The following is a 14,316-nucleotide window of genomic DNA, read 5'->3' on the forward strand; positions in this document are numbered from 1 at the left end:
TTTCTACCAAATCTTGTTCTTTTTGCTTCCATTTTTATAAAAGCCACTCATATTCCCCTCTATTTTTAACAGTCAGAATTGAGAAAGTTTAGCATTTTGGGGTATGAGGAATTACCAGATGAAATTATGGGATGTATTAACTGTCAGCATCTGAGTTCTAAAGTTGACATAATCTGGATTGGAATTCAGTGCACTGACTACCGGCTAAGTAATCCTGAACAAAATGCACAAACCCTTTCAATAATGGGCTATGGCAAGTTCACAGGATCAAAGTCAGAGGTAAAAGAAGTACCCAAGAAGTATTAGCTTGTCCTGCCATAATCTGTCATGTCAAAGTTACAAGACTGAGATCATTGGTGGGGACATCACCATGAAAATGTGCTTAGTTAAGATGCCCTATGACAGCAGTCTGGGAGTTGGCTGAGTAATTAAACTATTTCTGTGCAAGTGTAAAGTGCAGAGTTCAGGACTGGGGAATTGGCTCTCTAGATAAAAGTGCTTCCCATGTAAACATGTATCAATATCCACATAAGTGCCAGGCAGGCTGTGACAGCCTCTTATAATCCCAACACATTGGAATTAAACAGGAAAACCTTGGGACAAGCTGGCTCTTTAAATTAACTGACTCGGTGAGCTCTGGGCTTAATATATAAGGTGAAAAGTGATGGAGGAATATGCCCTCTGGTCTCCGCATATATGTGCATACACAATCTCCTGTACACATGTGTGCACACGCACACACACACACACACAGTGAATACATAGGAAAACATTATAAAAGATGTATTATAATCTTAGTTGGAGGGAAACAACATTCCTCTTACAGTTCCAGTCTTCATTAGAAAATAAATATCTAAAAACATTGATGTGACCAATTATTTTAAGCAAGGGAAAAGTCTGGAACATTCTGTGGTGACTAGGGTATCATCCAAATGCCTTGTTATTTATACCTGGAATGGAGGGGCAGCTACCCTTTCTCCATGGTCCTCAATACAAAGCCCTCTAACTAGAAGAGGGCTGTAATTTGCTGACCAAAGGAAAGCAGGAAAAGCTGCTACTGCCAACATGCCAGGGCACAGCAAAGTTAGTAATTCAGATATTTTGTCAAAATGATACTAACTTCTTTATAAAAGCTAGATTTCTAAAAGAAATTGTCCCTGGACTCTTAGGATTTCTAATAAAAACGTATTCTTCTAAAAAAAAAGTCTAGGATAAAATCATACTATTATTTGATCTTTCCTGTTAGTAGTGATTTATCATAAGCTAACTTGAATAAAATTTTCATCAAAAGTTAGCTCAGATTTTCTTCCACTGCCGCTTCTTTTCACTTCTTAGAGCTGACATCTGTAATAAAGAAAAGTATGTCAAAGAGGCCTGTCTGCTATGGGGTTTAAAGGACATGGAGACACTGACTTCACAGACAGCAGAGTACCAGGCTATTGTTACGTTTATCCTAGAGGAGTTCTGATCATACAATGAGCATCTCCGATATTCATTCTTGCAAAATAAGTATTCTACATTCTCACTAGTGGAGCCACACAGGGAGGGAATGTCTTTCTTCTTTTTTCTTGTCCCTTTTGATGATGTTAGGTGGTCAGGGAGAAAAAGAAGGGGAGAGGCTCTCAGTCATCACACGTGGAGTGTCCCACAGACACTTTCAGTAGGAGTGCGTCTTGTTCCTACACCAAGCAAAAGTCATGTTTGCATAAGAAAGTAATGCATAAAATATTCAGAGTCAAAAGAAAGCGGATATTTAAATAAACTTTGCATGAGTTAAAATTTGAGATACTTCTTTCCACTTCCCACTTGGTTATTTGATACTCATACCTGGTGATATTTCCTCCAAGCCATGAGCTTTGCTATTCTTTCCACCACATCTTCAACACTCGACCTACCATTTTTTTATCTTAAATCAAAACCTTGGCGAAAAAATTCTTAGCTAAGGAGTTGTCAGAATAATGATGAACCCACAGCTCACTCAAACACTTAAGAGATTTTGAGGAAACTTTAAACTCCAAAAGTTTATGATTTGAAAAGTTCAAAACATTGTATCATGTGCTACCTGATAACACTGAGCTAGCTAAAGTTCACTTGGGACCTGGTGATATTTCCATATCTGGTATTTATCAGTTCATAGCTAGAGAAGTAAAATTTATGTGAACTGGGTTTACCTCTCAAGCATACTCTCCATATGATGACCTGACACAGGTGAAAATCTTGAAGTTGGGCCACTCCCCAACGGTGCAGGCAGGAGCATGTCAAGGGTTCTTTGCTGGCACCACACTTGGGCATCACACCTAGGCCTTTGCCTCACTGTTTTCTGTGTAACTCAGAGTGAGTGGATTTCTGTCTGAGTATTGTTTTCTTCATCTGTGCATTAAGCACCTGGGATTGTTCTGAGGAATGAGACTGTGTCTTTAATTATTTGCTGTACTATACATAGTAGTTCCCTCATACATCGTGAGCCACTTTAGAGATCACAAGTATAGCTAGACATGCAGTACAAATAAATGCTAAATGGAAAGTATGGGGAAACTAAATTCTTCCATCTGGCAGAGGAGAGTGGCAAGGGATAAGAGGAAGGAGACAATTTAACTGCTTCTAACAAATGAGAGGAAGATGGAGAGCAAACTTCTTTATGAATGTGATTCTGGTTGATGACCTGGGACAGAGCATAGCTGTCAGACAGAGGATATTAGCAGTCTGTGTAACACATATCATTTCTGGTTCAATTGATGGAGTTTGCCAAGTCTTGACTACTGAGCTTGGATTTTTAATTTTACTTAAATATAAATAAGTGAAATTTCTATTATATTATGTAGTGATGATGATGATGATGATGATGATGATGATGATGATGATGATGGAATGGTTGAGTATAATGTAGTGCTCATTATTCAGACTCATTTCTCATATTCTTGAGAATTATGTGTTTGTCTTTGTCCCTAGAGACAATGCCAAAACCGTAAGGCATCAGAGGAGATAAGAAATGGAACCTAGACTTCTGTATTACACAGGCTTTTGAGATTTCTTGAGCACTTCTTTTCTACTTATAGTAGAGAAAATATCTCTACCAGCTTCACAGATATGGGGATGATACTCAAGAGTGGCCTATGAACATCTTTAAGCCCTTAGGGGTGGGGACAAGTACCACTATTGGCTAGCTACAAGCCAAGGGACATAACTAGATGCATTCTGAACCTGGAAGAAAACTCTTTATCAGATCTGGCCTATCTCATCCTAGACATATTACCTGCACATTTTCTTCCAGCAAATAGATAACATCTGTCTTCTTCACAGAGTATTTTATGTTAGAGGCAAAAGTTTAAAACCTCTAAAGGCTTTAATTTTTTATATGAACAGTATGCTTAACAATTACTTTAAAGAATTCAGGACTTTGCTTTTAATGGATTGTAATTGTGGTCAGTGAGATAATATATAAACATAATTAATTGAAAACAATATTAACTATATGAAGGCACAAGAGAAGCATAACCAAAATACTTGAAAAGTTCAGAATATAAAGAGAGTCCCATTTTCTGGAGAAAAAAAGATAATGTGGACAGCAGGTCTTCTGAGGGCAATGATTGCTGAAATGTATAATTCTTTAGGGCAAGTGATGAGTTACATGGTTGACCTGGCAAGAGAGGAAAAGAAACTAAATTAAACAAAGTAGGTGAATGTATTCTATGGCAGATCTGACTTACTAATATGAAAAGGCCAAAACATCCATAATCCATTCATAGTTAGGCTGATTTTAGAAAGCATAGATTAAGCAAGTGTATCACTTGAAGTCTCAGAAGTGGATGGCAACAGAAATTGGAAATCAAGGCTTCTGACTGCAAACTTGGCTTACTGTTTCACAAGAGTGAAATGTTTCTGTATGGTAAAAAGAGGGTACCTGGGGAGTTACTGGTTTGTTCTTGATGAAAAACAATGCTTCTGAATTTTATATGTAATAAACAAGAGTATGTTGGCTGACAATATTGTTTTCTGAAAGTAGTATGAATTTTAATGAAACAGCAATGTTGGTAATTTAGTACAATTATGTACGACAGACTCCAGCATTTTAGAGCCTCAAATTTCACTCTCTTGGAGGCTGCAAAAAGATCAGTCTATCTCTCCTCTTGTGGGACACAAATAAAAACCAAACAAGAAGTGAAAACAACTTTGTGATGTGGTGAAACAGAATGTAGAATTTACCACCTAGAACGAAGTCTTTATGGTTGTCCTGGCAGAAATAAATTCATTGAATTAGAAATGTGCTAGTGAATGCATGCAACTTGAATGTATGAAAGAGCCCAACCAGGAAAAAAGAAAGTTCTGTGTTCCAATGGTGGATTGTGCATCTGAAGGCAATTCAAATTTCCAGTGCCTTTTAAACATGTTCAACCATGTCAGACTGGCTTGATTTCCCATGAAAATATTCATGTAAATTATGCTTTAACTTGCACATGCTAGACATATGACAGGAAATGCTGAGTCAAAATGAAGCAGCTATTTCTTCATTAATATGTGAGAGGTATGATGGGCCAGGCATGTTCTGGAAAGTGTAGATCTAAGAAAGGAGCACCAAGAAAGAGCAATTTCAGTTAGAACCCAACTTCTAACACTCACTGGAGAAGGAAACTGCTCCATCACAAAATAACTCCTAGAGTGAAGCCTTTTCCAATGATTTTTGCTACTTTCATCGTTTTTAAATTTCTCTTGGTAGCATATATATTTCTGTCAAATCAAGTGCAATCAGCTATTTAGAGAACTGGGTAGTAATTTGTCTTTTTCTTTCTGTCAAAAATCTTACTCCAAAATCTACCATGAATACATGCTTAGCTACAAGCAGTTAGTGGATTAGAATACATGTTTGATTTGCATGTTCTCTGTACTTAGAGCCACATGGGGACTGAGAGTAATGTTTGGGTCTCAGGACGTTTTCACAGAAGCTGAAGTTGCACATAGGGCAATTACTGGGTCTCCAGTCCTTAGTTGATGGAAGGAGATTCCATGCAATATGTACGGGCCACCTCCCAGAAAAGCAAATCAGAATCAGCACCAAAGCAACCTGACCAAAAAAAGCAGACATGTTGGTCTTTCAACAGGCCATGTCTCACATGTCTATTCTACAGCAGCTCTTTGAGTGCATCAGTTTCTATCACTGGGACTAAGGAATCAACATGGTTTAGCTGAAATATTGAACAATTTGAAGTCGTACCCCTTTTCCTTTTCAGTTCTTTATAACCATTCTCCAACTAAACAAAGAAAAAAAGTGGTTTTTGTCCCTCACATTTTTGGTTTTTACTATTAGTTGCTGGTATGTCATTCAGGCTAGAAGTTGACTGGATAATAAAGGAAGCATTGTGACAGTACAATTTCTTCGCCTCCCCACCATGTACAACAAGTTTCAGGGCTTGTTCAGTTACTAGCATTGATAAATTCTTCTCCAGACATGAGGGATAAAAGCTTGAAAAGGGTCATACTCAGAAAGTAATGCCCCACCCCCCCCAAGAGGTGGCTGCCTCCAACACAGTCCTCAGCACTGAGCAGCACAGTGCTCTTAAGCTTTGGATTTCTTCCGCACTTTTACACTCACACTCTAGTGAAATAGGAAGTGTGCTCTCAGGGACAAGGGTGGGAGCAACCAAATGATCACAAGAAGTGGGATTCATGCCATTTCTTAAGGGAAACATGTTTGGATTCATTTGCTCTCTGAGTTCCCAGCCGTGGGATGGCATTGTGTAAAAACAAACACCACCAGCTTCTTGGGACTGAAATGTTTTGTATGTGTTGTTGTTTGCAGTGCATGCCAAGACATTCATGAGCACCAGAGCCAAGCTGGCGAGCTAATTAAATATATATATATATATGTATATGTTTAAAACAGCCTAATAAGGAGCATTGGAAATCTTCAAGATGAGCGAATATCTTATAACTTCTTCCGCAGGTGCGAGGATAGCTACAAGCCATGGACTTTCTGTCCTGCTTCTTGTTTGTGGCTTTGTGAAGGGTGCTTTGCTTTAATCTAAAGTGCTGACTTTTTTCCAATATCACTTTCTCTTCTTAAAGCAAAGAGCAAATCGCCTGTAAAATCTACGGAGCGGACAGCAAAGTTGACCCTAAACTCCAAGCACCATTCTGCACCCCTGTACTCTAGTTACCTACACAAGGAGCGTCAGCTTCCGGAAGCATAAGTGAAGAGGCTAACACATGCTTTATTGATAGTATTTTCTTTGGGAAGTGGCTGATCTTTTATTTGAAGAGAATTAATGTGAAGCGATAGGACATTTTCTAATAACAAGATCTATTTTTTCCTCTTCTTTCAACAAATAAAAATCTACATTTCACTGACTGCTCAAGAGTTGGCCTGAAAGTCATCAGTATAGTAAATACTTCCATGGATTTCACCAATTTCCTACCAAGGGACACCTAATCTGAACAAAGCAAACAAAGATGGAAAGCCTAAGAAATGTAAATTATCTTCAAACAGCACCCCAGCTGGGGGGAAAAAAAACAAAAACAAAACAAAACAAAAATTGCCGGACACTGCAAATCAACAACAGGCAACCTTTATTTTACATAAGGAAGAATCAAAGCAAGTTTTGGGTTGTTTTTTTTTTTTTTTTAAACTTCTTTTTCCCCCTTGGAATTTTTCTTGGAGTTTCCCTTCTTTTCCTCAATCGCCGTCCTTGTTCTGTGGTAGCAAGTGCCAATTATGGCCAATTCTAGTCAATCCTGGGAGGTTTATATTCATACATATTGAGTGTGCTATATTTCAATGTATTTTAATTCATTTTGCAATTTCTGTAATGCAAACCTGGCAAATTCTGTAAATTGCTTATAGTATGTGTGATGTGACCTCAAGGTAGATAGATATGACCCTCATGCAAGCTGACTTTCTTCATTCTATATACAAATATATACATGAGCATATATTAGGCTACCAACTTCTTTTCCTAAAGCATTCTTTTTCATCTGTAACTCATGTATTGTGTGAGTTTTGTAGCGTGTTTCTCTGTTCCACTGGTTTGACAACTAAGGTTTGTCTCTGTTGTCCTCTGCTTCCTCCTAGAAAATGCATATTTAAATTGTATATGTCTCTGATAAATGAATTACTTTTGTTGTGTGTATGCCATGTTGGAATTTGCTGTGTTCTTTTACATGTGTGCTTATTGAGGTTTGGGGATCTCGAGTCTGAAGAATGCACATCCTGGTTTTGACAGATCTTGTCATGTTATCAATATTCTATCTCAGAAATAGAATGAGGCCAAGTGGGAAAGCTGAAGAAGACATTTTGACTCCTCAGGTTCCTGGAAGAGCACTTCACACTCAGAGTAAATAACGCTGCTTCCTTGGTTCTTCAAGAATTTTTGTAGCTTTGTCATTCTGTTATTTGCTGCTAATTATATTTTAATGTCTACTAATTAAAATTTAAAATGTGATTGTTGGCTGAATATAATATGCAAATGACTGCAAAGCCCATACTGAAGAAGATAGGTGTTCAATCTTCACTCATTAATTATAATTTTAAATATTCCATGGTTATTTTTGACTTTATGATATTTTGTTTAGACCTATTCCAAATAAATCTTTCTCTGGTAAAGAAAGATACAACAACTAATACAATCCTTCCTCCAAAATATAATAGTTATGGTTTGAGAAAGAATGCATCCAGATAGTCTTCCAGAAAGATTACTTTATTTACATTTATTATAAATTCAGAACACCATCTATTTAGGAATGGCCCATTCCCAGCTTAAGGTCCTAAATTGAAGCTTAAAGGCTATGAATACCTTTGATTTTTTTTTTAAGGTAAAGGGCTGGACTCTGCCATTCACTTATAAGCAATGTGCATATTTTCATAACATTCTTGACATTTTCTTTTAAGAAATATTGCTTTAGGCTAAATCTTTCCTTGTCATTTTCTTGTTTCATTTGATTCATTATTTCATTCTAATGAGAAAAAATAAAGGGTTAATTGTGATACTTTATTAACATAAAAATGTATTTTCTTTCAAAGTTAAAGATCTGAAAGTTGTATAAAATGATGATAGGTAAATATTGCCTGTTAAGTCTCTTTGAGCTTTAAGAGTTCCATACATTGAGGCATATATTAATATACTGATTTAATGTCAACCAAACTGGAAAAACCATCATGTATTATATTTTTACTCCATGTCCAGTTAATGATATCAGCCAATTCTACAGTAAGCCAAACTTGTACCCATATCAGTAATGTTCACCATGCTTGTAATAAAAGAGCACATGCTAGTTTGGGAAGAATGCTCACTAGATTCATTGTATCAGTGTCCAAAGTAATAAAGACCTGTTTATCACTGTGTGACCAAAGTCCAGCCCATCATCCACTTTGAAAAGAGATTATGACATAGTATCTGTTTGTTCCAAACTCAAAAAAGAGTATGGAACTTTAAACATTAGAGCAGAAAATACAGCTGTCAATGGGAATTTCTAAACATCTGAACACTATATTATATTCCTTTGGGACTATAATTTTTATGTAGCCATGACTATGGAAGTGAATAGAAATGCAAAAGTAAAGTATCTGGCTTTCTCAACCTTGTTTTCAAGGTAATATAGTACCTTTTATAAGACAGAGTTATAAAAAGCTGAAATTTCTTACATGAGTTTAAGTTAGATACTTTATTCCTTAAAGACTTTTGGGCAGTTAACAAAGTGAAGGAGGCAAATGAAATTACTCCTGAACAAAAGAAAATAATAGAATTCTCCAGAACAGAAGCTGTAATCTGAGTTAGTAAGTAAGCTTCATAGGGTCTAGGAACGCGCCCTGTTTACCGTCAGCCCTACATGTCCTTAAACAGCACACTGTAGCAACCATCTGTGTGGTGTTTGTGCTGTATTAGGCAAAACAATCAGAGATGATTTAACGTACAAGAGGCTATGTGTATCGTGTTCAAAGACTATGCCATTTTATCTAAAAGACTTGAGTACTCACAAATTCTGATAGCCAGTGATTGGCTTGTACAGCCATCTATCTACAAGATGCTAGGTGGAGAGCTATACATGTATGGTTTTACTGATATTCATTTTATGGAGATAGTCCTTGGCATGAATTACTTCTGAAAAGCAATTTAATTGTGATTTCCTTGCCTGAGAAAGAAATATATAAATGATTTTAAGAACCTAAGAAGTCCTCATTACTATGTTTTTGAAGTGGTTTACCTTGAAGTTCTCAGAAACAAAGTGTTCAGAAAAATATATTAGTATACACACATATACACATATTTGGCAAATAAAATGTATATTTTTAAGCCTAGAAAAATTTTTAAATTTATTATACATGGGATGGAATAATAAATATAGAGTAATATTTGTTGACTTTTTACAACAGATGCTAATTAAAAAAAAAAAGGAATGGTGGCACATTCCTGTAACCACAAGACTCAGGAGGTTGGAATAGGAAAAACATGAGTTCAAGCCCAACCTGTCTACAATCTGAATCATTAAAAAATAAAATGTGCTAGTTTAATTTTGCAAAAAAAAAATCCTCACACAGATATTATTCCTATATTAATCCTATATAGGAAATAAAATATTGACTGTGGTGTTAATTTGTATAAAAATAATCACAAGAGGTAAAAGCAATCTTCCTTGAGATAATACATAAACTGATGATTGTATCATAGAATTAAGACTATGAAGTTAAAAACTGAATGCTCTAAGTTTCAAGTATTTATACCAAGCAATTTTATTTTTAGAACTGTTCATTAGTAAAGGGAGTTCTCTGTCATTCAGGAAATGTCAGCCATGATATAGATAAGTTCTTTCCCTGTATGTAGTGAGAGACAAGAGGAAAGCATTCAAAAGCAATAAAATGTGTGATGCCAATAATTTCTGTGAAGACCCAATCAGAGAAGATAAAAGGGAGTGACTGGGATGTCACAGGAGGTTACTCTAGGGGTGCAGTTATGCAATCCTAAATGATAAGAAGCAGAAGATTTGGGAAATGTATCTTCAGGGAGAGGGAATATCCCATGCCAAACACCTGGAGCAAACTTCAGGTAGAGTTGTCCAAGGCATAGTCTGTGAACATGGGCATGCAGAGAAAGAGAGGCAGGAGAGGGACCTGAGAGAGCCTGAGGCAGGATTACATAAGGGATCTTCAGAGAATGCTGAGCCCTGGGGGAGCAAACAAAGCAGAGCTAGATCTTGCGAAGATCTCACTTCCAGGTTTGATTCTGCCCTCACAAGACAGGTTTTTTCTGCCTGAAGCTTAGTCAGTTAATCATGTTAGCAACACTCTTTGGGAAGAACACTGAAGTTTCCAAATTGTGTGTGTGTGTGTGTGTGTGTGTGTGTGTGTGTGTGTGTGTGTGTGTGTGTGTGTGTCTGGCTGTGTGTCTGACTGTGTGTTTGTGTGTGCATGTTGAGGACAGAGGAATATGCCAGGAGTCATGTTCTGTCATTCTCCACCCTCTATTCCCTTGGGACAGGGTCACTCAAGGAGCCTGGAACCTGGCTGGAAGACAGCACACCCCGGAATCCTCCCGTCTCCTGTGTTTACAGGCATTCTCAGCCACACCCACACTCATGCAGCATGTGATTTTAGGCACTGAAACTTCGCCATAGTCCCAAATTGGTTACTTTTATACTGATACTGTGGGAATTCAGGAGATGTGAGATATTAACATGTTTTAAATGCTAAAATACAGTTGAAACTTTTCAGGGGCAAGACAGGGAATTGAAAAGATAATTGGGACTGTTTGGAATATGGTAAGGAACTAATGACTGTAACTGCATTCATGATTTAAAATAAAAGCATGGGTACATTTGCCTCCCTCTAGTTTAAGCTATCTGCTGTTAGCCATACTTTAAAATTAGCCAATGGAAGCCTCCCAAACAATTCATGAATTTACAGTGTATGTTATTCTGAGTAGTGTAATAAACTGCACATCACTCTATGAATCATTCTTTTATTCAAGAACCACATACTATATATAGCCGTTAGGTACTTAGTAGCCATCCCAGTTAGCAGATGCACTGTGGTGGTACCCTGGGGCTTGTGTTCAACTGACCACTGTCACAAGAGAAGTGATGATAGCAATTCAGTTGTGACAAAGAGCACCTGTGAAATGCTTACTCTAAATAGAAAGATGAAATTTCTCAACTACATCAAAGATAAATACATATAGAAAAAACAGTCTGCATTATTCTGTACTACCTGTGACATCGGGCATCTGCTGGGGATTTTGGAACATATCCCACTCTGTAATGAAGAAGAGGGGAGGGACTGCCTTATTCTAATGGAAAGGGCAGACAGATTGGAAGAACAGATACTCCTAGACATTTATTGGAAAGACTGTCTTTTAAAAGGTAGAGAGAGGAGAATTTATTATGTCACATGTCCATGCATACCTATACCCACAGACTTATTTTTAAATATAAGAAATTAAGATGTTGGAGTTCTCCACAACCAAAATTTCAGAAGACAATAGAGTAAATGGTAAGGAGCTTGGAGCGCTAGCCAGGTGTGCATGCCTGGAGACTAGGCAGGAAGATCACAAGTTCAAAGCCAGCCTAAACTTGAAAATGAAAACCTTGTCTAAACAAACAAAATGGAAGATTATAGTGTTTTCAAAAGAAAATTTGTCTCAAAACCATCTTACATTGTATTGTATTTTCACTGTGAAAACAATAAAATCATTCTGAGGTAGACAAAGTTCTTTAAAAAAAAATAAGATGTATGGACTTTTTAAAGATTTAATTATGTGTGTCTGCGGTGTGTGTGTGTGTGTGTGTGTGTGTGTGTGTGTGTGTGTGTGTGTGTGTGTACATTTGAGTGAAGATGCCAAGGAAAGACAGAAGAGGTCTTTGACCCTCTGGAGCTTGAGTTACAGGTGGTTGTCAGCTGCCCCAAGTGGGTACTGAGCACCAAACTCGGGTCTTCTGTAATATCACTGCACATTCTTAACTCTTGTGTCATCTTGCCAGCCCCAGATGTGTGGACACTTACAAGCAATGCTTCCCCGTGTACCCCAACTGCAGCAATAATCAAACATAAAGCTATAAGTGAATACCTATAACACAAACTGTAAACCACAGGAAATTTGAAATTATGTTAAATATAAATTATAATAAAGTATTTTATTCTATTTCACTATATATGAAAAGATTTACAAAATAATACCATTATTTTGTTCATGCCTTTTAGTATTTTCAGTTTTGTTCTATTTTATTCATGTTGATTATCACACATTAATTTGACTTTACAGACATACTTTACAAAACAATCACAGATATATTTCATTCCAAAGAACAGTTCAATGACAAATATAATCTAAATTCACATTATGTTATTCAAAAATGGACAGTCAAAGATGAACCACAGACAAAGAAATGCTCCCAGTCCTGTGCTGGTGATTGTAACCAGGGCTGGGGTTCTCCTTCATGCTTGCAGTCTTTGTGTGTCTTCTGGGTTCTGTTCCAGGCTGCTAAGCTAAATCTAGTTGGCAGCAGACATTTTCCTGTAAGATTTCAGGAGCACCTGGGTGAGCAGTACCACAGCAATCAAGCCTGCTTCCATCCTACCCCTGGAAACATAGAAGTCAGCGCTTAGTCATCCTGTGACCTAGTTTGAATGGTGGATTGATTGTGGAGTCTCGAAGTAAGCAGAAGAATGCCTTTCTCAAATCTTCACTTGATTTCCATGACCTAATAAAAATCCTCCATTCCTTGAAAGCAGATGTCTAAACACTATAATAAAGTCATAGTCCACCACCAAAGTCATTATAAAGACACAGTCCCACCCAAGTCCACCAAAGTCATCATAAAGACACAGCCTCACTCAAACCCACCACCAAAGTCATCATAAAGACAGAGACCCACTCAAGACCACCACCAAAACCCTCATAAAGTCACAGCCCCACCCAAGTCCACCACCAAAATCATTTCACAGACCTATGGAAGAAAGCACTAATCCTAAAAATATTTTATGACCCTCCTAACAGAAATATTTGTCAGCCTTACTTGAAATTGAAGCTTTTTAAGAAAAATACCAAAAAAAAAAAGAGAAATGCCCATATCTTACTGGGTTCTCAGGCTGTGGCTCAAGACTACTACTACATTCTATGGGCTCTGGGGCACTCTACAGTGACTTGGGCGATATTTGATAGTTGTTATGGGCCTGATGAGGCCACTGTGTCTATGAGCAGTCATTCCTCCAGCTTGTAACACACAGTTGAAATATGTAGCTTTAGAAATGGAAAAAAAAATTCCACATAGATTTTTCTGTCCTACCAGGCAGTGACAACAATTCTAGAAAAGACCCAGAAATTTCTCCTCTATACCAAAATTGTCCACAGAAAACAATTCGTTTTTTTTTCTGAGAAATGAAGAACCATGATTCTATCAGCTACAAGGATAAGGCTTTCATATCTGTCCTTGGTGATAGGAAAGGCAGCTGAGTCTTGAGTATGGATAATCATAGCATAATCATGGGCTGCATACAATTATAGCTGCTGGTCCAGGTGTGGATTACTTCCTGGGGAAAATGAGCAGCATTCTCAACACCTGCCATGAAGTCAATCATTGAGTAACCTTCTACTTTATTGCAATTAGAATTTTAAAAAAGAAGATATTTTTAAACCTGGCAGGTATACAATTATTACCCCTTTATCACTTATTTCACCTCAAAGTTGCATTGACTCTTGGCCACACAGTAGTCTGCTTGGCCAGATCCTAGGATAATGTACTAAAGACATTCAGAAATCAGGAAAATATAGCACCCTAGAGGCCTCATAATACATATACAGCCTGTAAGATAGTAGATAAGCTCTATAAAAATATGGGCAAGAGTTGGCTTCAAATTCATCTTTAAATACCCAGCAAAGTATTAATTCTACTCTTCCACAAACTATCACAGTGAATACAGAATTATCATACATTCCCCAATTCTGTTGGAAGACCTTACTGGTCAGAGGCCACAGTCTGTCATGGCCTGGCAGCTTTTTCCAAAGCCTGAGGACATGGGAACTCCCTCCCCAGGGAGACTTCCTGCTCTCTACCTGCCCTTATCTGGAGTATGTTCCTGGGCATGGAAGACCGACCTTATCTGAAAGCTGTTTCTAAGCCTGGATACCTGATTTATCTTTAGCATGACCCTTGGCACAGTTCCCTGCTGGAAGGCTCCCCTGCTGCACATATAGTAACTAAGATTTATACTAAGAGCTTTACTATTGGACCCTACTGTCACATAGGAAGCCTTATGATAGGAGCATGCCACTTAATGCAAATTAGGTGATGCCCCAGCCACTGCCCCCAGCCTTTATATTACCTTTTCTTTCTGGA

The 14,316-nt window shown here is 37.6% G+C and overlaps 1 protein-coding gene across 4 annotated transcripts in view; it reads left to right on the forward strand.

The window, feature by feature from the left end:
- Positions 1-10,703, forward strand: part of Vstm2a (V-set and transmembrane domain containing 2A) — a 28,322-nt gene extending 17,619 nt beyond the window's left edge. Inside the window, exon 5 of one of the 4 annotated variants that reach the window (XM_006991018.4) lies at positions 5,939-9,160. In XM_006991018.4, coding sequence (XP_006991080.1) covers positions 5,939-6,015 — 77 coding nt within the window. In that variant the 3' untranslated portion in view covers positions 6,016-9,160. Of the gene's footprint in view, positions 1-5,794; positions 9,161-10,463 lie in introns of those variants that run through there. The other 3 variants (XM_016009273.3, XM_016009275.3, XM_016009274.3) reach the window with 3 other exon arrangements.
- The last annotated feature ends 3,613 nt before the right edge of the window (positions 10,704-14,316 follow it).

The sequence above is a fragment of the Peromyscus maniculatus genome, chromosome 10 (assembly GCF_049852395.1).
Source record: "Peromyscus maniculatus bairdii isolate BWxNUB_F1_BW_parent chromosome 10, HU_Pman_BW_mat_3.1, whole genome shotgun sequence".
Classification (NCBI taxonomy): Eukaryota; Metazoa; Chordata; class Mammalia; order Rodentia; family Cricetidae; genus Peromyscus; species Peromyscus maniculatus.